The sequence below is a fragment of the Hyperoodon ampullatus genome, assembly GCF_949752795.1.
Source record: "Hyperoodon ampullatus genome assembly, chromosome: 3".
NCBI classification, from domain to species: Eukaryota; Metazoa; Chordata; class Mammalia; order Artiodactyla; family Ziphiidae; genus Hyperoodon; species Hyperoodon ampullatus.
The window spans coordinates 13,159,429-13,180,801 of record NC_136916.1 but is presented as its reverse complement, the minus strand read 5'-3'; the positions used below and the strand labels follow the sequence as shown (position 1 = coordinate 13,180,801).

The 21,373-nt window shown below is 40.3% G+C and overlaps 1 protein-coding gene across 2 annotated transcripts in view; it reads right to left on the bottom strand.

Moving 5' to 3' along the window:
• The window catches only part of PIP4K2A (phosphatidylinositol-5-phosphate 4-kinase type 2 alpha), a gene marked incomplete at its 3' end in the record, with an annotated part of 177,187 nt that overhangs the window by 24,593 nt on the left and 131,221 nt on the right, over positions 1-21,373 (bottom strand). The window contains exons 5-6 of one of the 2 annotated variants that reach the window (XM_079700634.1): positions 18,399-18,545; positions 14,203-14,241 (exon numbers count right to left, since the gene is read on the bottom strand). In XM_079700634.1, coding sequence (XP_079556760.1) covers positions 14,203-14,241; positions 18,399-18,545 — 186 coding nt within the window. The remainder of the gene's footprint in view (positions 1-14,202; positions 14,242-18,398; positions 18,546-21,373) is intronic. The other variant, XM_079700635.1, reaches the window with a different exon arrangement.

Genomic DNA, 21,373 nt, shown 5'->3' with positions numbered 1-21,373 from the left:
TTTGGTGAAGTTGCAGGATACAAAATTAATGCACAGAAATCTCTTGCATTCCTATATACTAATGATGAAAAATCTGAAAGAGAAATTAAGGAAATATTCCCATTTACCATTGCAACAAAAAGAATAAAATACCTAGGAATAAACCTACCTAGGGAGACAAAAGACCTGTATGCAGAAAACTATAAGACACTGATGAAAGAAATCAAAGATGATACCAACAGATGGAGAGATATACCATGTTCTTGGATTGGAAGAATCAGTATTATGAAAATGACTGTACTACCCACAGCAATCTACAGATTAAATGCAATCCCTGTCAAATTACCAGTGGCATTTTTTACAGAACGAGAACAAAAAATCTTAAAATTTGTATGGAGACACAGAAGACCCCGAATAGCCAAAGCAGTTTTGAGGGAAAAAAATGGAGCTGGAGGAATCAGACTCCCTGACTTCAAAACTATCCTACAAAGCTACAGTAATCAAGACAATATGGTACTGGCACAAAAACAGGAAATAGATCAATGGAACAAGATAGAAAGCCCAGAGATAAACCCACGCACCTATGGTCAACTAATCTATGATAAAGGAGGCAAGGACATACAATGGAGAAAAGACAGTCTCTTCAATGAGTGGTGCTGGGAAAACTGGACAGCTACATGTAAAAGAATGAAATTAGAACACTCCCTAACACCATACACAAAAATAAAGTCAAAATGGATTTGAGACCTAAATGTAAGACCGGACACTATAAAACTCTTAGAGAAAACATAGGAAGAACACGCTTTGACATAAGTCACAGCAAGATCTTTTTTGATCCAGCTCCTAGAGTCATGGAAATAAAAGCAAAAATAAACAAATGGACCTAATGAAACTTAAAATATTTTGCATAGCAAAGGAAACTACAAACAAGACAAAAAGACAACCCTCAGAATGGGAGAAAATATTTGCAAATGAATCAACGGACAAAGGATTAATCTCCAGAATATATAAACAGCTCATGCAACTCAATATTAAAGAAACAAACAACCTAATCCAAAAATGGGCAGAAGACCTAAATAGACATTTCTCCAAAGAAGACACACAGACGGCCAAGAGGCACATGAAAAGCTGCTCAACATCACTAATTATTAGACAAATGCAAAACAAAACTACAATGAGGTATCACCTCACACCAGTTAGAGTGGGCATCATCAGAAAATCTACAAACAACAAATGCTGGAGAGGGTGTGGAGAAAAGGGAACCCTCTTGCACTGTTGGTGGGAACGTAAATTGATACAGCTACTATGGAGAACAGTATGGAGGTTCCTTAAAAAACTAAAAATAGAATTACCGTATGACCCAGCAATCCCACTACTGAGCATATACCCAGAGAAAACCATAATTCAAAAAGACACATGCACCCCAATGTTCATTGCAGCACTATTTACAATAGCCAGGTCATGGAAGCAACCTAAATGCCCACTGACAGATGAATGGATAAAGAATATGTTGTACATATATACAATGGAATATTACTCAGTCATAAAAAGGAATGAAATTGGGCCATTTGTAGAGACGTGGGTGGATCTAGAGACTGTCAATACAGAGTGAAGTAAGTGGGAAAGAGAAAAACAAATATCGTATATTAACGCATATATGTGGAACCTAGAAAAATGGTACAAATGAACCGGTCTGCAGGGCAGAAATAGAGATACAGATGTAGAGAACAAATGTATGGACACCAAGGGGGGAAAGTGGCAGGGGGGTGGAGATGGTGGTGGGATGAACTGGGAGATTGGGATTGACATGTATACACTAATATGTATAAAATGGATAACTAATAAGAACCTGCTGTATAAAAAATAAATAAAATTCAAAAAAATATCAGTCTGTGGGGCTGAAGATATACTGCAGAAATATTTCTGTAAGCGGGAGACTTTTTAGGTAATCCTTACATTGGAGCTAGGTTAAAGATAATTTGCTTGAATAACATCACATATGTGGTATCAATTTTGGGGTAATAAGAGATGTTAAAGATTTTATAATAAAATCAGTTCTGCTTCTCAAAACATCCAGGCCAGAAATTTGTTACATGAAAAGGCAAATTAGTGAATATGGGTAAAGTTCAGACAGAAGTAGCAAAGATAGCAGGTGTTTTCTCACAAAAGGTACATATAACCTTTAACAACGTAAGCAGAGTGTCTACACAAGTTCACAGCTTGGGAAATGATCCAACATGTCTTAATAACTAGTTATTTCCACAATGAGAATGTACACATTTGTGACCAGCATCTGGATATGAAAGTCTCATAATTTTTATTCTGAATCTCTTCGTATAAATGTAGAAAGAGAATATACCTGAACATACCTGTAGAAATAGTGCTGCAACTAAGAAGCACAAAACCGGGTAAGTCCTATCGTAATTCTACAATTTAGAACTGTTATGGCTGGTGGAACCCAGCTGTTGGTTATTTATTTTCCCTAAAAGCTGATATTTAGAAAGTGAAACTTACTCCTTTTTTAATACTGTCAGACTTTTCAAAATGGCCCTTTAGCTCTAAGTGACATGGTGACAGTTTGGTTTTCCTCCATGAGCTGTGATGTGACAGTTAAACCATGTGCAAGCCCTACAAAATAGATTTGTTTCCATCTGATTGGAAGATTCTGTTGCACGGATGTCGATGGTGATAATCTAAGAAATGTCAAAATCTGAAAATGCAAGAAGTTTGCTAAATCGTATAGTTTCTGGTTTAATACTAACCTAGTGAACATCATAATTTTATTGTTTTATTATACATCTGCAGCAGGTTGGCTTAAACTCAAGCCACATACTATATTTTGGAAGTTGTGTCTCCGCCCCAACTCTTTTTGAAACCAACTGCATAAGTTGTCAGCTTAAAAAAAAAATCCCACATCTAACAACACTGCTTCTGTGTGATTGGGATAATCTGAGTTCAGTTCATTCCAGTGAAACTGAGTTTATACACCGCCATAAACCAGTCTGGCCTGAGGACTAATGCTGTCATCTGGGAGATGCTCACAGGAGTTACTTCATGTTATCTTTCTTCTTCACATGCCACTCTTACCAAAGTCCAAAGGACTCAAAGTTTAAAACTCCACTTCCCAGAATAACCCCCATGGTTTACATTATAGGGTTCTTAAGGCTTTGCTCAGACATCTGCAAACTTATGTAAGAGTTCAGACCATTTTTTCCATCAGTAATAGCAATCACCTTAACCCATGCCTCGAGCAGACAGGATTTAAGTGATTGTCAAGTCTGCTGAAGTGCACCTCTGTGGGAGGGAAAGCCTCATTTGAAACGAGGGATTCTTGCAAACACTAAAGCATGAGGACCAATGAAATCCTTTAATAAATGAAGACTAAGTCAGATGATTTATCCCCAAACCTCAAACCTCCATTAGTGCCAGAGCAGGGGCGGGGACAGGTGTGCTAGGGCTCTGGTTGGTGCCTTTCCCCTCCAAACCCCCTTCTATAAAACATCTCCGGGCCAGGAGGCAGATGGCCCTGCTGCTGCCCGGATGGCGTATTTCCCCCTGCACTCTGGGCGCCGGGATAGGTGTGTCTAACACTGGCTGGCAAAGGGAAATGATTCACAGGAGAAATGAAATGAATCTTTCTTCATTCACAGAAGAAATGAATTTTACAGAAGGTTAAAGCATTAGCTGAGTTGAGGGCCTAAAAACCTTGACAATCTCCCATTAACTGATCATCCACTGACAACGGAAAAGGAAGCGCTTTCTAACTGATAGCAAAGGAAGATTCCCAGAAGGACACACTGCTGTTTTTGTACCTTACGCTCCAAGCTTACCATCTTTTGTTACCTTGCCTTTAACTCATCCTAAAGAACCAGATGGAGGTGGTAATTAATTATAATTCATTACAATTTAAAGATCACAAAAGAAATGCTGAAAACTGGTTTAGGAAAGCATTGTTGTTGTTGTTGTTGTTTTTGATGTGAGGGTATTAATGATGAATTTTCCTGAACCTTCAGTCAGTAATAGGTAAAATGTCAGAGATGGTGACAGTCACTTAATTGCCAGTGCAATTCACAATTCCTAAGAATCGACCAGGCAGCTTTTTGTAGCCCATTATCAAAGTGTCAACAGTGATTATTGCCAATATAGTTATACAGATGCCAACTGCAGGGCAGCTGTTTTCTTTCAAACGGGTTCCAGGGAGAAGGTTAGATGTTAAAAGGAATCTTCTTATTGTGACCCAATGACTCCATTATACAGGCTTTACTTTACTTAATAAAACCAGACATGAGTTTTGAGAAGAACTGCACAGAACGATGAACAAGATGCATATCTGTGTAAATCCCCAGGACTCGCTCACTCTCCCTCTCAAGAACATGGACTCTTTAAAGAGTCAGGTCAAATCCCCCAGAAATCAAGTGAGTCCAGTTATGTTTTCTTTTACTTGCCCGGATTCCCTGCTGGGTAGCTTGCTTGCTGGCAGCATGCTAAGACTGTCATTTGTAAAAAGCAGTCCTCTCAGCTATAATTACTAATTTGATGTCACACTGGAATTGCAGTGCAGCTGTGAAAAGATGGACCACCAGGGAGATTCGCATTTCTGTCTCATTTAGAGGGGGCGATACTGCTGGAGCCATGAATGGAAGATGCCCTTCCATTAATAAAGGAAAGAATTAAAGAATAAAACAAGTCATAGCAGCTGTCAGAATCTGACAACGGTTAAAAAAAAAAAAAAAAGCACTGTTCTGCTCTTTTTAAAAAAAAATTCAAGACATCTGTACACGCATGTTCTGATACTTGTTGCCATGAAAGTGATTCCATTATTGTTGGAATATAACTTCTTTATTTCCTTCAGTTCCATCTTCATTATTATGCTAATGCAAATCACACTAATTACGTGTCAAGCTCAAATCGTAGGGAGGGGACCCTTTCTGCACCTATATCACGAAATATCTGAAATGACAGTTTTAAAACTTACCATCAACAAGCAAAAAGTGTGAAATTAAAACAGCTACAATGATGCAAATGAAAGAAAAACTAAGAATTCAGATTACTAATTAAGCCACATCAATGGAGAGTCTCTGTGAAAATTGTTCTTTGCAATTTCGTAGAAAATGATTATACAATGACTGCAATGAAAATATTCTTGCAGACCATTTGGTTTCATTTATAAAAGGCTAAAATGTAGAAAATATTTTCAGCCTTCTCCAATTATTTCTAACTAGAGATAACAATGACTGCTTTGATAATTTATGGTTTTATTCGTGAAGACAAAGAACAGCATGCTTTTTGGAAGAGTCAAAAATATCAACTGATCATGCAAAGAAAACCTGAAAATTGACAGAAAAAGGAAAGCAAAGAAAAATTTTTGAACTTAAAAACCCAAGGGTTTTAAGAGTTCAGCTCCATTAATACATTTCATTTACTGTTATGTGTTACAGTTTAGTAAATGTTACCCTGGTTGTCGCCAGATTATAAACAAATTGCCATATCAGAGAGACATCATGTCCTGTTGTTGAGGCAGGCACAGTCTCCAAAAATTACCAGTTTTAATTACTTTCACATCCCATGTCTTCAAGCTACTTCCTCTTGCCTGTGCCCAGTGAACACCAGTAAGCTAAAAGGGCAGGTGGATGGTGCTTTGGAGCTGCTCCTCCTGGAAGAAGAGCTATCAGGAACCCCAAGCCCAGAAAGAAGTAGAAAGCATTGAATTCTTCCTAGGGGCTACTGTGTAGACAATCCTAATGTTTACATAGTGTAAGATACAGTGACACAGACTGTATTTACAGAAATACCTGCACTTCTCAAATGGAGGAAATATGAATTGGTTGTTTTTGCCAACATGGTATGAGGCCGAACGATTTATTTCATTACTTTATTTATTTATTTTTTTTACTTTTAAATCAAGACTCAACGAACTGCCTTAGTACCATATTGTTTTGGAGTTACATGTTTTTGTCAATGAAACATTGTAGTGAAATGTTTCCTTGTTCATCTTCATGATTCATGGGGTAATATGAATTTTTGATAATAAATCCTCTTTTTTTTTAAAAAAGAAGTCTCAAACATTTTAGAAGGTTAGAATGTACGCTCTGGGCTGGAACCCCAGCTGTGTCATGTCAAAACTGTGGTGCAAGTTACAGCCGGTCTGTCAAGTAACTTCATTTACGCAAAGGAAGTAATAACAGCCTCCACCTTAAAGGTAGTGGTCAGGATGACACAAGCAAATTTGTGTAAAGTTTACAACAGGCTTGGCATATAGTACACGTTCCGTTCAACAAACGTTGGTTACTATTACTTACCTTTTAAATCCCAGTACATTGAGATTAACAATAAAAAAAAATAACCTGCAGTTAAGGTAAGGTTTTGCCTCTGCCACCGACTGTGTGACGCAGTGTGGGAACGTAAGCTTCTGGGTCTCAAATCGATCAAATGTGAGGTGGGGAAACGGGACTCTGACCTCTTCAGGTACCTCCTGTCTCTGACGTCTCTAAGTCCACCTCTAGGGGAGATGTTTTGAGGAACAATTTGTGCACATTCAATAGACGATAAAAGCATCCTAGCAGTATCCTCAGAAAAGTGGGTTTCTGTTAAACACATTCTGTAATTTCATGTCTTTTTCACAGAAACCTACACCAACGAAGGGCTAAACATTTTTGGTGAGGCAGGGGGCAGAACTGTGGTAAATGCCCTGGGTTCCTGGCAAGTGTCTAGAGGCAGCGCTGCGGAGGGACGGACCGGTAACTGAATGTCCTGCTCTTGATGATGAGCCGTCATAGCCACGTCAAATACTGTGGCTTTCCTTCCTATGTGTCCTTGTTTTAGGACTTCGGATTCTGCAGCAATCACCCCACTGGCTGTAACTGTCTTTCCTGGCATTGTTATTGTCATAGCAGACCAAGCCCCTGGGGATAGAACCTGAAGAAATCAAAATGAACAGAAAAAAAGGCCACTAGCAGTAGTCTCAAGAGACCTGGGAATGAAATAAAAACAGAGCAACCCCTGTGGAGTAGCGCACAGCATCAGGGCCACAGCTCTTATTCCAGGGCTGCCTTCTTTTGACGATGCTGAAAAAGCCTTCTTTCAATACTAGTGTGTGGTTCTTTAAACAGCCCAGGTATTTTCTCCTAGCAGAAAATCCCAATAATACTAAGCCTCTGAGTTTCTCGTGGACTAAAACTCAAACACCGGCTTGAGTCTTTGGCACCTGGAAAAAATGTTTACATAGCAACATGGAAACAGAAGTTGACAGTCTGTCGTTTCTGCTGCTGTTGGCCAAAGCCGGTGGCTTCACGGTGATTTACACAGAGGTTGGAAGTGTAAAAATATAGTCACTGGCGCACAGTAAAAATATAAACTGTCAAAGGAGCCACCTTTATCTCTGCCTCACTTTTTTTTTTTTTTTTTTTGCGGTACGCGGTCCTCTCACTGTTGTGGCTTCTCCTGTTGCAGAGCACAGGCTCCGGATGCGCAGGCTCAGTGGCCATGGCTCATGGGCCCAGCCACTCCGCGGCATGTGGGATCCTCCCGGACCGGGGCACGAACCCGTGTCCCCTGCATCGGCAGGCGGACTCTCAACCACTGTGCCACCAGGGAAGCCCAGCCTCACTTCTTTTTTTTAAAATTTTTATTCATTAAAAAAAATGTATTGGAGTATGGTTGATTTACAATGTTGTGTTAGTTTCAAGTGTACGGCATAGCGATTCAGTTATACATATAGATATAGTCACTCTTTTTCATATTCTTTTCCCATATAGGTTATTATAGAATATTGAGTTCCCTCTGCTATACGGTAGGTCCTTGTTACCTATTTTACATATAGTAGTGTGTATGTATGCTAATCCCAAGCTCCTAATTTATCCCCCTACCCCTCACCTTTCCCCTTTGGCAACCATAAGTTTGTTTTTGAAATCTGTGAGTCTGTTTCTGTTTTGTAAATAAGTTCATTTATATCATTTTAAAAAAATTAGATTCCACATGAGTGATATCATATGGTATTTGTTATTCTCTTTCTGACTTACTTCACTTAGTATGATAACCTCTAGGTCCATTCATGTTGCTGCAAATGGCATTGTTTCATTCTTTTTCATGGCTGAGTAATATTTCATTGTATATATGTACCACATCTTCTTTATCCATTCATCTGTTGATGGACATTTAGGTTGCTTCCATGTCTTGGCTATTGTAACTAGTGCTACAGTGAACACTGGGGTGCATGTATCTTTTCAAATTATGGTTTTCTCTGACTATATGCCCAGGAGTGGGATTGCTGGATCATATGGTAGTTCTATTTTTAGTTTTTAAAGGAACCTGCATACTGTTCTCCATAGTGGTTGTATCAATTTACATTCCCACCAACAGTGTAGGAGGATTACCTTTTCTCCACACCCTCTCCAGCATTTATTGTTTGTAGACTTTTTGATGATGGCTATTCTGACCAGTGTGAAGTGATACCTCACTGTAGTTTTGATTTGCATTTCTCTGATAATTAGTGATGTTGAGCATCTTTTCATGTGCTTTCTGGCCATCTGTATATCTTCATTGGAAAAATGTCTGTTTAGATCTTCTGCCCATTTTCTTATTGGGTTGTTTGTTTTCTTGACATAATGCTGCATGAGCTGTTTGTATATTTTGGAGATTAATCCCTTGTCGGCTGCTTTGTTTGCAAATATTTTTTCCCATTCCGGGGGTTGTCTTTTTGTTTTGTTTATGGTTTCCTTTGCTGTGCAAAAGCTTTTAAGTTTAATTGGGTCCCATTTGTTTATTTTTGTTTTTATTTTCATTACTCTAGGAGGTAGATCAAAAAAAGATATTGCTGCAATTTATGTCAGAGTGTTCTGCCTATGTTTTCCTCGAAGAGTTTTATAGTGTTCGGCCTTACATTTAGGTGTTTGATCCATTTTGAGTTTTTTTTTTGTGTGTATGGTGTTAGAGAATGTTCTAATTTCATTCTTTTCCATGTAGCTGTCCAGTTTTCCCAGCACCACTTATTCAAAAGACTGTCTTTTCTCCATTGTATATTCTTGCCTCCTTTGTCATAGATTAATTGGCCATAGGTGTGTGTGTTTATTTCTGGGCTTTCTATCCTGTTCCATTGATCTACAATTTCTGTGTTTGTGCCAGCACCATGGTGTTTTGATTACTGTAGCTTTGTAGTATAGCCTGAAGTCAAGGAGCCCGATTCCTCCAGCTCCGTTCTTTCAAGATTGCTTTGGCTGTTCGGGGTCTTCTGTGTTTCCATACAAATTAAAAAAATTTTTGTTCCAATTCTGTGAAAAATGCCACCGGTAATTTGATAGGGGTTGCATTGAATCTGTTGATTGCCTTGGGTAGTATAGTCATTTTGACAATACTGATTCTTCCAATCCAAGAACATGGTATACCTTTCCATCTGTGTCATCTTTGGTTTCTCTCATCAGTGACTTATACTTTTCAGAGCACAGGTTTTTTGCCTCCTTAGGTAGGTTTATTCCTAGGTATTTTATTCTTTTTGATGTGACAGTAAATGGGATTGTTTCCTTAATTTCTCTTATCTTTTGTTGTTAGTGTATAGGAATGCAAGAGATTTGTGTATTACTTTTGTATCCTGCAACTTTACCGAATTCATTGATTAGCTCTAGTAGTCTTCTGGTAGCATCTTTAGGATTTTCTATGTATAGTTTCATGTCATCTGCAAACAGTGACAGATTTACTTCTTTTCCAGTTTGGATTCCTTTTATTTCTTTTTCTTCTCTGATTGCCGTGGCTAGGACTTCCAAAACTATGTTGAATAATAGTGGTGAGAGTGGACATCCTTGTCTTCTTCCTGATCTTAGAGGGAATGCTTTCAGCTTTTCACCATTGAGAATGATGTTAGCTGTGGGTTTGTCATATATGGCCTTTATTATGTTGAGGTAAGTTCCCTCTATGCCCACTTTCTGGAGAATTTTTATTATAAACAGCTGTTGAATTTTGTCAAAAGCTTTTTCTGCATCTATTGAGATGATCATATGGTTTTTATTCTTCAGTTTGTTAATGTGGTATACCACACTGATTGATTTGTGGATACTGAAGAATCCTTGTATCCCTAGGATAAATCCTACTTGATCATGATGTATGATCCTTTTAGTGTATTGCTGGATTTGGTTTGCTAGTATTTTGTTGAGTATTTTTGCATCTATGTTCATCAATAATATTGACCTGTAATTTTCTTGTGGCATTTTTTTTCTGGTTTTGGTATCGGGGTGATGGTGGTCTCATAGAATGAGCTGAGTGTTCCTTCCTCTGCAATTTTTTGGAAGAGTTTCAGAAGGGTAGGTGTTAACTCTTCTCTAAATGTTTGATAGAATTCGCCTGTCAAGCCATCTGGCCCTGGACTTCTCTTTGTTGGAAGTCTTTAAATCACTGTTTCAATTTCAGTACTTGTGATTGGTCTGTTCATATTTTGTATTTCTTCTTCCTTCAGTCTTGGAGGTTGTACCTTTCCAAGAATTTGTCTGTTTCTTCTAGGTTGTTCTTTTTATTGGCATATAGTTGTTTGTAGTAATTTCTTATGATCCTTTGTATTTCTGTGGTGTCACTTGTAACTTTTTTCATTTCTAATTTTATTGATTTGAGTCCTTTCCCTTTTCTTCTAAAGGTTTATCAATTTTATCTTTTCAAAGAACCAGCTTTTAGTTTCATTGATCTTTTCTATTGTTTTCTTGTTTCTTTCATTTATTTCTGCTCTGATCTTTATGATTTCTTTCCTTCTGCTAACTTTGGGTTTTGTTTGTTCTTCTTTCTCTAGTTGCTTTAGGTATAAAGTTAGGTTGTTCATTTGAGATTTTTCTTGTTTCCTGAGGTTAAGATCGTATTGGTATAAACTTCCCTCTTAGAACTGCTTTTGCTGCATCCCATAGGTTTTAGATTGTCGTGTTTTTGTTGTCATTTGTCTCTGGGTATTTTCTGATTTCCTCTTTGGTTTCTTCAGTGATCCATTGGTTGTTTAGTAACATATTGTTTAGCCTCCACGTGTCTGTATTTTTTACAGTTATTTTCCTGTAACTGATTTCCAAGCTCATAGAGTTGTGGTTGGAAAAGATGCCTGATATGATTTCAGTTTTCTTAAGTTTACCAAGGTTTGATTTGTGGCCCAAGATGTGACCTATCCTGGAGAATGTTCCATGTGCACTTGAGAAGAAAGTGTATTCTGCTCTTTTGGATGGAATGTCCTATAGATATCAATTAAGTGCATCAGGTCTAATGTGTCATTTAAGGCCTGTGTTTCCTTACTGGTTTTCTGTCTGTCTGATCTGTCCATTGATGAGAGTGGGTGTCCCCCACTATTACTGTGTTACTGTTGATTTCTCCTTTTATGGCTGTTAGCATTTGCCTTTTATATTGAGGTGCTCCTATGTTGGGTGTATATATATTTACAATTGTTATATCTTCTTGGATTGATCCCTTGATCATTATGTAGAGTCCTTCTTTGTCTCTTATAACAGTCTTTAAAGTCTATTTTGTCTGCTATGAGTATTGCTACTCCAGCTTTCTTTTGATTTCCATTTACATGAAATACCTTTTCCCATCCCCTCACTTTCAGTCTGTATGTGTCCCTAGACCTGAAGTGCATCTCTTGTAGACAACATATATATGGGTTTTGTTTTTGTATCTATTCAGCCAGTCTGTGTCTTGGCTGGAGCATTTAAATTTAAGGTAATTATTGGTATGTATGTTCTTTTTTTTTTTTTTTTTTTTTTTTGCAGTACGCAGGCCTCTCACTGTTGTGGCCTCTCCCGTTGCGGAGCACAGGCTCCGGACGCGCAGGCTCAGTGGCCATGGCTCACGGGCCTAGCCACTCCGCGTCATGTGGGATCCTCCCCGACCAGGGCACGAACCTGTGTCCCTTGCATCAGCAGGCGGACTCTCAACCACTGTGCCACCAGGTAAGCCCAGGTATGTATGTTCTTATTGCCATTTTGTTAATTGTTTTGCATTTGTTTTTGCAGGTCTTTTTTCTTCCCTTCCCCTTTTGTTCACTTCTCTTGTGACTTAATGACTATCTTTAGTGTTGTGTTTGGATTGTTTTTTCTTTTCTGTGTGTGTATTTACTGTAGATTTTTGGTTTGTGGTTCCCATGAGGTTTTGATATAGCAGTCAATATATATACAAGATTATTTTAAGTTGCTGGTCTCTTAATTTCCAATGCATTTCCAATATCCTGCATTTGTACTCTCCTGTTCTCATGATTGCTGGTTTTGACATCATATTTGTGTGTGGATGATCTTCTACCTTTATTTCATGTTTGCCTTTACCAGTGAGCTTTCCCGTTCATAATTTTCTTGTTTCTAGTTGTGGCCTTTTATTTTCTGCCTAGAGAAGTTCCTTTAGGATTTGTTGTAAAGCTGGTTTGCTGGTGCTGAATCCTCTTGGCTTTTGCTTATCTGTGAAGCTTTTGATTTCTCTGTCAAATTTGAATGAGAGCCTTGCTGGACACAGTATTCTTGGTTGTAGGTTTTTCCCTTTCATCACTTTAAATATATCCTGCCACTCCCTTCTGGCTTGCAGAGTTTCTGCCGAAAAATCAGATGATAACCTTATGGGAGTTCCCTTGTATGTTAACAACTGTTGCTTTTCCCTTAATACTTTTAATATTTTTTCTTTGTCTTTAAATTTTGGCAGTTTGATTAACGTGTCTTGGTGTATTCCTCCTTGGGTTTATCTTGTATGGGACTCTCCGTGCTTCCTGGACTTGAGTGAGTGTTTCCTTTCTCATGTTAGGCTCATCCTAGGTGACCTCATTGACACTTCCCTGTCTTTGATCATCCTTCCCGGCAGGTTTCCCAAGCCCCCTTTTCCTGCTGAAGCCCTCTCATGCCTACTGGACATCTCTGTTCTGATGCTGTGCTGACAATTCTAACTACTCTGCCTGCTCCCTTTTCCACGAGTGGAATCAGCACCTACCCCACTGTCCAAACCAGAAAGTTTGGAGTCACCCTCCCTCCACACACACTCCCTGGCACTGTTCACCTCCCATATTCAATCTCAGTTCTGTGGATTCTTCTTCCTACATCTCTCTATCCTCGCCCACCACCCCAGGTCGGGCCACCATCTATTCTGGGTTATTTCCATAGCCGCTCTAGATGGCCCTGCTTACCTCTGTGGCCTCATCCCAGCCTCCAGTGAAAGCACCAAGTGCTCTCCCTCTGCACACACTGCTCTTTCTCTAGCCAACTGCTACTCATCCTTCAGGTTTCCAATCATCTCTTCCACGAAGACCACCGAGCAAGATTTAGGTGCCCTTGCTACGTGTTTCCTAACAAAGCACTTATCATATGATACTGTCATTTCCTATTTAATGTCTGTATCGCTTTGCAGGACATGTCTGTATGGTTCATTATTTTAGCCCCTGAAGCTAGGACAGTAACCATAAAGACATTCACAAACTTCTGGATGAATAAGTAAAAGGAGATTTCCAAATCTATAAAGTTCAAACCCAAACTGAGTGATATCATCCTAAATAATTTAATTTAGAAACAAAAACCTTGAGCCCAGCTTTCAAATGGTTTGGTCAAGAAAAGGCACCTCAACATGATGAGGAGTAAGCTGAGAGTATAGAGGCGCCTTTCATGTAAGCAAATCCCCATTTTGGGCAGTTGAGGTTTGCAAACAGAAAGCTGCCTCCCAAATTCTTAAACTGATTCCAGTTGAATCTGCTTATAATCCTGCATAATCAACAAAATGTGGTTCAAGTATTACCTAATGTCCAGTGACTCAGAAAAAAGTAGAGTCTCCTCGTCCATCCCTAAGTCTTTACACACAAAAAATACTCTAATTAGATCTTAACATTTTGTAGTTGGAAAGGAGTTTGAAGCTCATTAAGCGAATATTTTATTGGTGAATTTGAAGCTCAACACTGTTGTTTTACAGGTGAGAAAACTGGGGCTCAGGGAGGCAGAGAAACCGACTCAAGGTCACACCTGGCCTGTTAGTCATAAAGTGGGGTTAGGACTCGGGTGCTGGGCTGTACCTGCCAGTTTGGAACATGCTGACAGCAGAGGCGGCTGTTTTCTCAAGATCACGTTGATGGGAAATGTTTCACACACACCTCAAACTAATAACTACTTCATTGTCCAACAGGGCAGCCAACCTGAGGGAGAGAACTGGGGCTTCCTCAGGCCCATGAAGAACTTCTCACTGTAGCGGAGGAGAAATGGCTAGAACCGCATGTCCACGGGAGTGAGGTGAGAGACGCTGGGCACTTACCTTTTCTTTGTCACTTGCTTCCCTAGCCACTGTAGAGCCCTGAAAGAGAAAGAGACAATGAAAACATGCGCACACAAGGTATCGGCTTCACGTGAAATATGCAAACACTCCAGGGCAGAGCACGGAATTAAATGAGCACCGACTCTGCTCTGGCCCCTCCCCGAGCGTGCTGCACCCTCTGCAGGGATTTCTGTCCACCTGTCTCCAACCCCTTCCCTGCCGCGTCACCTGTGCTGTCTTCTCCCTGGTTCCTGTCCTCCTGCTGGAAATCAGAAAACCCGACAATCACGTGAACAGTGACTTACTAAACGTGGAGTCAAACATCAATCGCCAGAAATGGTTGGTTTGAGGGTCTTCAAAGTGAAGTGGGCCGTCAGCTGGCCTCAGTGACCACTGGGGCATAGAGGCCTCTTTCCCATGCTGTGTCCTCTAGGCGGGGGCGTGCCCTGGCCTCCGACTGCCCGTCTCCCCTGGCTTAGGGTTACTAAGGAATGTGCTTCCTCACTTACCATGACTAAGACCCAGTGGGTACTTCCCGGCCCCTTTCACTTTGGAGGTCCCTTCAAACACACGTCTCCTTGCACTGCTTCTGTGTCAGAACCTAGGCTGAGCACAGAGGTATAAAGTAGAAGAAAACACAGTTCTTGGTCGCAGCAATTTCTACTCTACTGCACTGGTTTTCAAAATGATGCCCTCGGTTCTGTGTTGTCTGAAATGACCGAGTCCTCCTGATGCTGACGGGTGCTTTGGGGTAGAGTTCAAGAACAGAAACTGTCCTTTGTTTGTGGAAGATCTTAATGCAAAAGAAAGATTAGGAAATAAATGGCCAGTGAATTCCTAACTTTGTTAATACAACAGTGAGCATTTATCCTTTGTGCTCCGTGGTGACCATCGCAGTGTCTCACCCAGCAACGCCCAGTGTTTGCTGAGTTTGCTGAGTAAACGGCTGGAGGAGGATCACAGCCCGACTGACTGCTCTCCCTCCCCTCCCAGCACTGGATGCCCAGACTATGACTAGGTCAGTGGAGCGATCCATTTACCTGACTATGTTTTAAATAGATACGTATTGGCCTGGAATACTTGCATTAGCCAGTCATTAAGAGAATGTGTATGTGACTTGGGAAAATTTAAAGTAGCTTCTAGGTTGGCCACTCTTAACATTTTTGCTCTATGACCATCTTGCCTTCAAGCAGCTCAGGCATTAGTCAGGATGTGTGTAACGTGTTCACAGATGGGGAGACTCCTTGTACTGGGGAAGGGGGCCAAGCCCAGGCCAGGGGCTCCCTGGGGCCACTTCTCCATCTGCCCCATGCTCAGCATTCCCAGGTCTGGTGGATCCGAAAGACCCTGCTGCCAACCCAGGGAAGATGCTCGAAGCTTCTGGGGGATGTGTCGGAGGAGCACAAAGCTGACCCGGCAAGTGAAGATGAACCGTGTAAATTGGTCGTGAAGGAAAGCCCTCTGCCTGGCTGAGCCCAGCAGCTGTCACTTGCAATGGTTTGTTTTTTTCCTTTACAGATTCTTGAATTCGGGCCATAGTATCTTCCTCTATACACTGACTGCTAACAAAGAATGTTCCCAAATTTAAAGGGGAGGAGGGGCTTAATACTCAAGTATGAAACACTTGTAATACCTGAGTCTCTGTACCTTTAACCGAGTTTTTTAGTCTCCGTGTGTGTTTTCCCCTCTGCCATGTAATTTACTCAGCTCCTAATTCTCACTGAAACTTCGTCTCTATGTAAAAATGCAGAGCATTAGCCTGGAAACACTCATCCAAATTTAAATTCATTCAGAATTTAAAAATTAAAACAAAATTAGAAACGTAAGTTAGTCAAGGCTGAGAGCTTGAGCCATGACATGATGCCAGATGCCCAGGTTCCCTCACAGCAGCAAGTACTGGCAAGAAAAGTTTATTCTACAAGCTAAAAAGGGAGATGAAATCACGACATCCAAGGTTAAAACTGTAACATCCAGTCTATAGGCATAATTTACATCAGGATATGCTTGAACAGGATATGGTCAAGCAGGATATGCTTAAGACAGAGGCACTACCTTAAGCATTTCCGGGGGATAAAAAAGCAGAACCAAAACAACTGCCTTTAAGGGACTTATTAGTAGAACGGATGAGACAATGAAAATTCATCCACTTCCCCCCATATGCCGTGCCTTGTGCTGGACGTGACACGTACATATCTCATTAATCCTCACAGCAGCGGAGGTAAGATCATCTCTGTTCTACAGATGAAGAAACTGTGGCTCACAGAGGTTCAGCATCTTGCACACAGCTAACAAGCAGCAAAACCAGGACATGTGGCTTCAGAGGTCATCTGGCTTCTTACCTGGGAGACTCAAGCCAATGAAAAGACCTATAATACTCAGCAGAGTGAGCTGAGTAACACTGCAAAGGGCCTCATGAGAGAGATGGTTCCAAAGAGCCCTGAAGGCTGGGATTTCCACCTATAAAATAGCTACACCTTGGAGGCAGGACAGAGCAAAGCTGTATTTGGGAAGCTTAAATTGTTCATCTGAACTCCAGAGGGTAGGAGATAAGCCCAGAACATTCCCCCTCCCTTAGACTAGCATTTCTCAAAGCATAGTTCAGCACCCAGGGGTCTGCAAAGTCAAAACTATCTTTATAATAATACTGAGACACTAGTTGCCTATTTCACCATCTTGATATTTGCACGGATACTGCAAATACAATGGTGGGTAAAACTGTTGGCAGCTTAGCACAAACCCAGCAGTGGCACCAAATGGTATTAGTAGAGTTTGTCATAAAACATATGAATAGCCTTGAGGAAGCAGTTCACCTAACTCAGTGAATCCACCATCCCAAATGACCAAAGCATGATGTAGCCAGACCAATGCATGCAAACAGACTGACGGATTTTAAAAAGTTCACTGATGTGATTTCAGATTCCACACTGTAACTCAGCTTTGAGAAATTACCACTTGTCAGGTTAAGGTGTGACATCAAAGGAAAACATCCACAAATTTCTGAAAAAGTTATTAAAAACGCCTCCTCTCCTTTTCCAACTACATATTTGTGGAAGGTCTGATTTTCTTCATACACTTCAATCAAATAACTTGGCAACAGGTGGACAGCCAAACCGGACAGGATGTTCTGTCTCACCAAACCTGACATTAGAGAGATTTGCAAAGATATAAAACAATGAATGCTACCTGTTCCACTAAACTTTTTGATCTGGAAGATATTTTTCATAAAGATATGCTAACATGTAATGGTTTTACTATTTTAAATAAGTTGTTTTCAATGTCTCATTTCTAATATTGTAAGTATTAGTAGACATAACCTACTAATATTGTAAGTATTAGTAGACATAACCTACATAAGCAGACGCTTTCTGGGGTCCTCTTTTAAGGGTGTGAAGGAGTCTGAGATAAAAAAAATTCGAGATCCACTGATGAAGACCAAAGGTTGGAAAACTTTTTCTGAAAAGGGTCAGAGGGGTAGTGTTTCAGGCTTTGTGGTCCAAAACGGTCTCTATGGTAACTACTCAACTTGCTGTTATAGTGCAAACACATACGATACACAAACCACAGGCATTGTGGGATTCCAATAAAACTATTTACAAAAATGGCCATGTTGGCTGTGCCATGGAGGCAGGTCACAGTCGGCCAGCTCCTGACCTGGACGTTGCCTATGTCGGTGATCCCAGAAGTCAGATCCCCTGGCTCCACAACCAGAATGTCCAGTGGTCCGCCCCTCACGTGAGGTCTCTGAAACTGCCTGTCCCTCACCTCCTTCAGGGCTGCAGTGAAGCGAAACCCTATTCAAAACCGAATCCCTTCCCCACGCTTCCTGTCTTTACTTCCGTCCATGGCACAGATCACTTCCTAGTATATGCCAGGATTTACTTACTCCTTTTACTTATTACCATCCGTCTTTACCCACCAGAATGTCAGCTCGTTGAGAGCAGGTTTGGTCTGTTCTGTTCATCAAACTATTCCCAGCACCTAAAGCAGTGCCTGGCCCATAGCTGGTGTTCAATACATACTTGTTGAATAAAATAGACATGGTATCTCTCGTAGGTACAAGTGGTCCTCGCTTAACACAAAGGGGCACTCCTGGCAGCTTTGTGCTCTGGGCGCCTCCTAAGTGCTCAGCATGATCAATTACATACAACGTGGATGACCAAACTTAATGAATAAAAGTTAATAAAAATCAATCTTACCTTTAAGTCATATTTCCTATATACAGATAAACGGTGGCTGAACACATTTCTTGTGACAATCACATATATTTCAACTCCATCAACATTAAGCCGGTACATGCCCAGGAATTGGGGGAGAAGGGTGATCCCATGACATTCCACTATATACTGCACAGGAGAGAAAGAAAAAGGCGGGGGGGGGAATGATCCAGTCAAAAGGTGCTCATTCAGATGTAAAATGTAACTCTTCTGCTATGGTGTTTATACAAAGTGATAATGGTTTATTATCACAACTATTAATGTCCTGTTTACAGAAAATGACCATGTTTGTACTGCCTTCAGCAGTACAGGTCTGCGTCCACCGTGCAGACACAGATAAGAAAATTCAACTCTATTCTCAAGAGAGATTTTTCTCCCTAACATTCCAAACTAATTTGTAAAGTCAAAACTTGGATATAATGGCATAGGGTGAGAGGACAAGTGATTGGTCCTTTCTGTAATTCCTTTAAAGTGAAATCACACTACCTGGGGCTGCCATCTGCCTCCCTAGAAGCCTTTACGATGATTTCATGAGGTTGAGGCAGCGTGACTTGGCCACTAAGATCAACTCCTTTAACAGTGTTGAAGTCGAGGTTAAAAAGGAAATTGTGGAGAAAGCTCAGTGTTAGAAGCTGGGAGAGTCGGGCTCCAGTCCTGGTTTTCTTGTTTCTTGTTGAGACTCTAATGTTTAAATTGCCCACTGGTCTCCCAAGGCAAAAGGAATAAAAACAAAAATAAACAAATGGGACCTAATCAAACATACAAGCTTTTGCACAGCAAAGGAAACCATAAACAAAATGAAAAGACAACCTACAGAATGGGAGAATGTATTTGCAAATGAAGCAACCAACAAGGGCTTATTTCCAAAATATACAAACAGCTCATACAACTCAACAACAACAAAAAACCAACAACCCAATCAAAAATTGTTTTTTTGAAAAACACTTCTCCAAAGAAGAAATACAAATGGCCAACAGGCACACGAAAAGATGCTCAGCATCGCTGATTATTAGAGAAATGCAAATCAAAACTACAATGACGTATCACCTCACACCAGTCAGAATGGCCATCATTAAAAAGTCTACACATAACAAATGCTGGAGAAGGTGTGGAGAAAAGGGAACCCTGCTACTTTGTTGGTGGGAATGTAAATTGGTGCAGCCACTATGGAAAATAGTATGGAGGTTCCTCAAAAAAACTAAAAACAGAGTTGCCATATGATCCAGCAATCCCACTCCTGGGCATATACTGAGAAAAAATGATAATTTGAAAAGATACATGCACCCCTCTGTTCATAGCAGCAGTAGTTACAACAGCCAAGACATGGAAACAAACTAAATGTCCATCCACAGAGGAATGGATAAAGAAGATGTGGTATATATATACAATGGAATATTACTCAGCCATCAAAAAGAATTAAATAATGCCATTTGCAGCAACGTGGATGGACCTAGAGATTATCATACTAAGCGAAGTAAGTAAACGAGAAAGACAAATGCCATGTATCACTTATATATGGAATCTAAAATGCAATACAGATCAACATAGCTATGAAACAAAAACAGACTCACAGCTATAGAGAACAGACTTGTGGTTGCCCAGGGGGAGGGAGGATAGGAATGGGAATTTGATTTTAGCAGAGGCAAACTATTATATATAGGATGGATAAACAACATCATACTGTATAGCACAGGGAACTATATTCAATATTCTGTGACAAACCATAGTGGAAAAGAATATGAAAAGAATATATATATATGTATAACTGAGTCACTTTGCTGTACAGCAGAAATTAATACATTATAAATTAACTATACTTTAATAAAATTAAAAAAAATAATTTATGAAAAATTTATGGATACATTAAAATGAATACTTTGTATATTTACAAGTGACATTGAATAAAAAATTCATGTCAATGAAGAAATAAATAAACTGCCCAGCAGAGCAGCGGTGTGAAAAAGGGCTTGCCCCCGCTCTACAGACAGATGGACACACTCTGGCCCCATGTTGGATTCATCAAATCCACTGAACAAGTCCCAGAACTGACACCATTTCCAAGGAGAGTTGCAAAAACACAACATGCGCTTATCAGTCTTGAATGACCATACTCTAAAAGGCCACAAGATGGAGACACTTCTCCTCAAAAGACCATCCTTACAAACTGGGTCCCATTGCACTTTCCAAAGGAAAGTTAGGTTTTCCTTTCTTTAAAATGAAGGGGAAAGAAGATTTCAAAAAAGCTCTTTTATTCCCATGACATGTGTGTGAACTCTCTAGGATAACTGAACAGCATGAGTAACATGATTCCAAAATTGTAAAAATTGTACCTATTGTGCCTATTTACAGAGATGTGTCTGGAAGAATGGTCACCATGGTAATGGTGAAATTTAGGGTAACTGCTTTCTTCCTTTTTCAAAAAAAAAAACTATTCTGCTCGAATTTTTCTGTTGTACAGTGAACACTTTATAAAAATAAGAAGGTAATCAGAATGCCCTTTCAAACTTTTTAGTGGTAAACACTGTAATAATCAACTCTGATAATATTAAACCATCTTAAGATTTTTTTTTTAAAGCCTTTAGTTTTTATCATTAAAGAAAAGATGAACAGCATCAGTATAGGAGTTTGATTTTTGCCCCCCAGAGTTTTGGAAGACTTTAAAGATGCCCCGGCCCTTAAAAAAAATCTTACTGACCATAATTGAGCTATATATTTTAGTTTGATGGATTTTTCTGACTTTCACCCACAACCTGTTCTTTCGTGTGTGTGTGTCTGTGATACGCGAGCCTCTCACTGCTGCGGCCTCTCCCGTTGCGGAGCACAGGCTCCGGACGCGCAGGCTCAGCGGCCATGGCTTACGGGCCCAGCCGCCCCGCGGCATGTGGGATTTTCCCGGACCGGGGCACGAACCCGTGTCCCCTGCATCGGCAGGCCGACTCCCAACCACTGCGCCACCA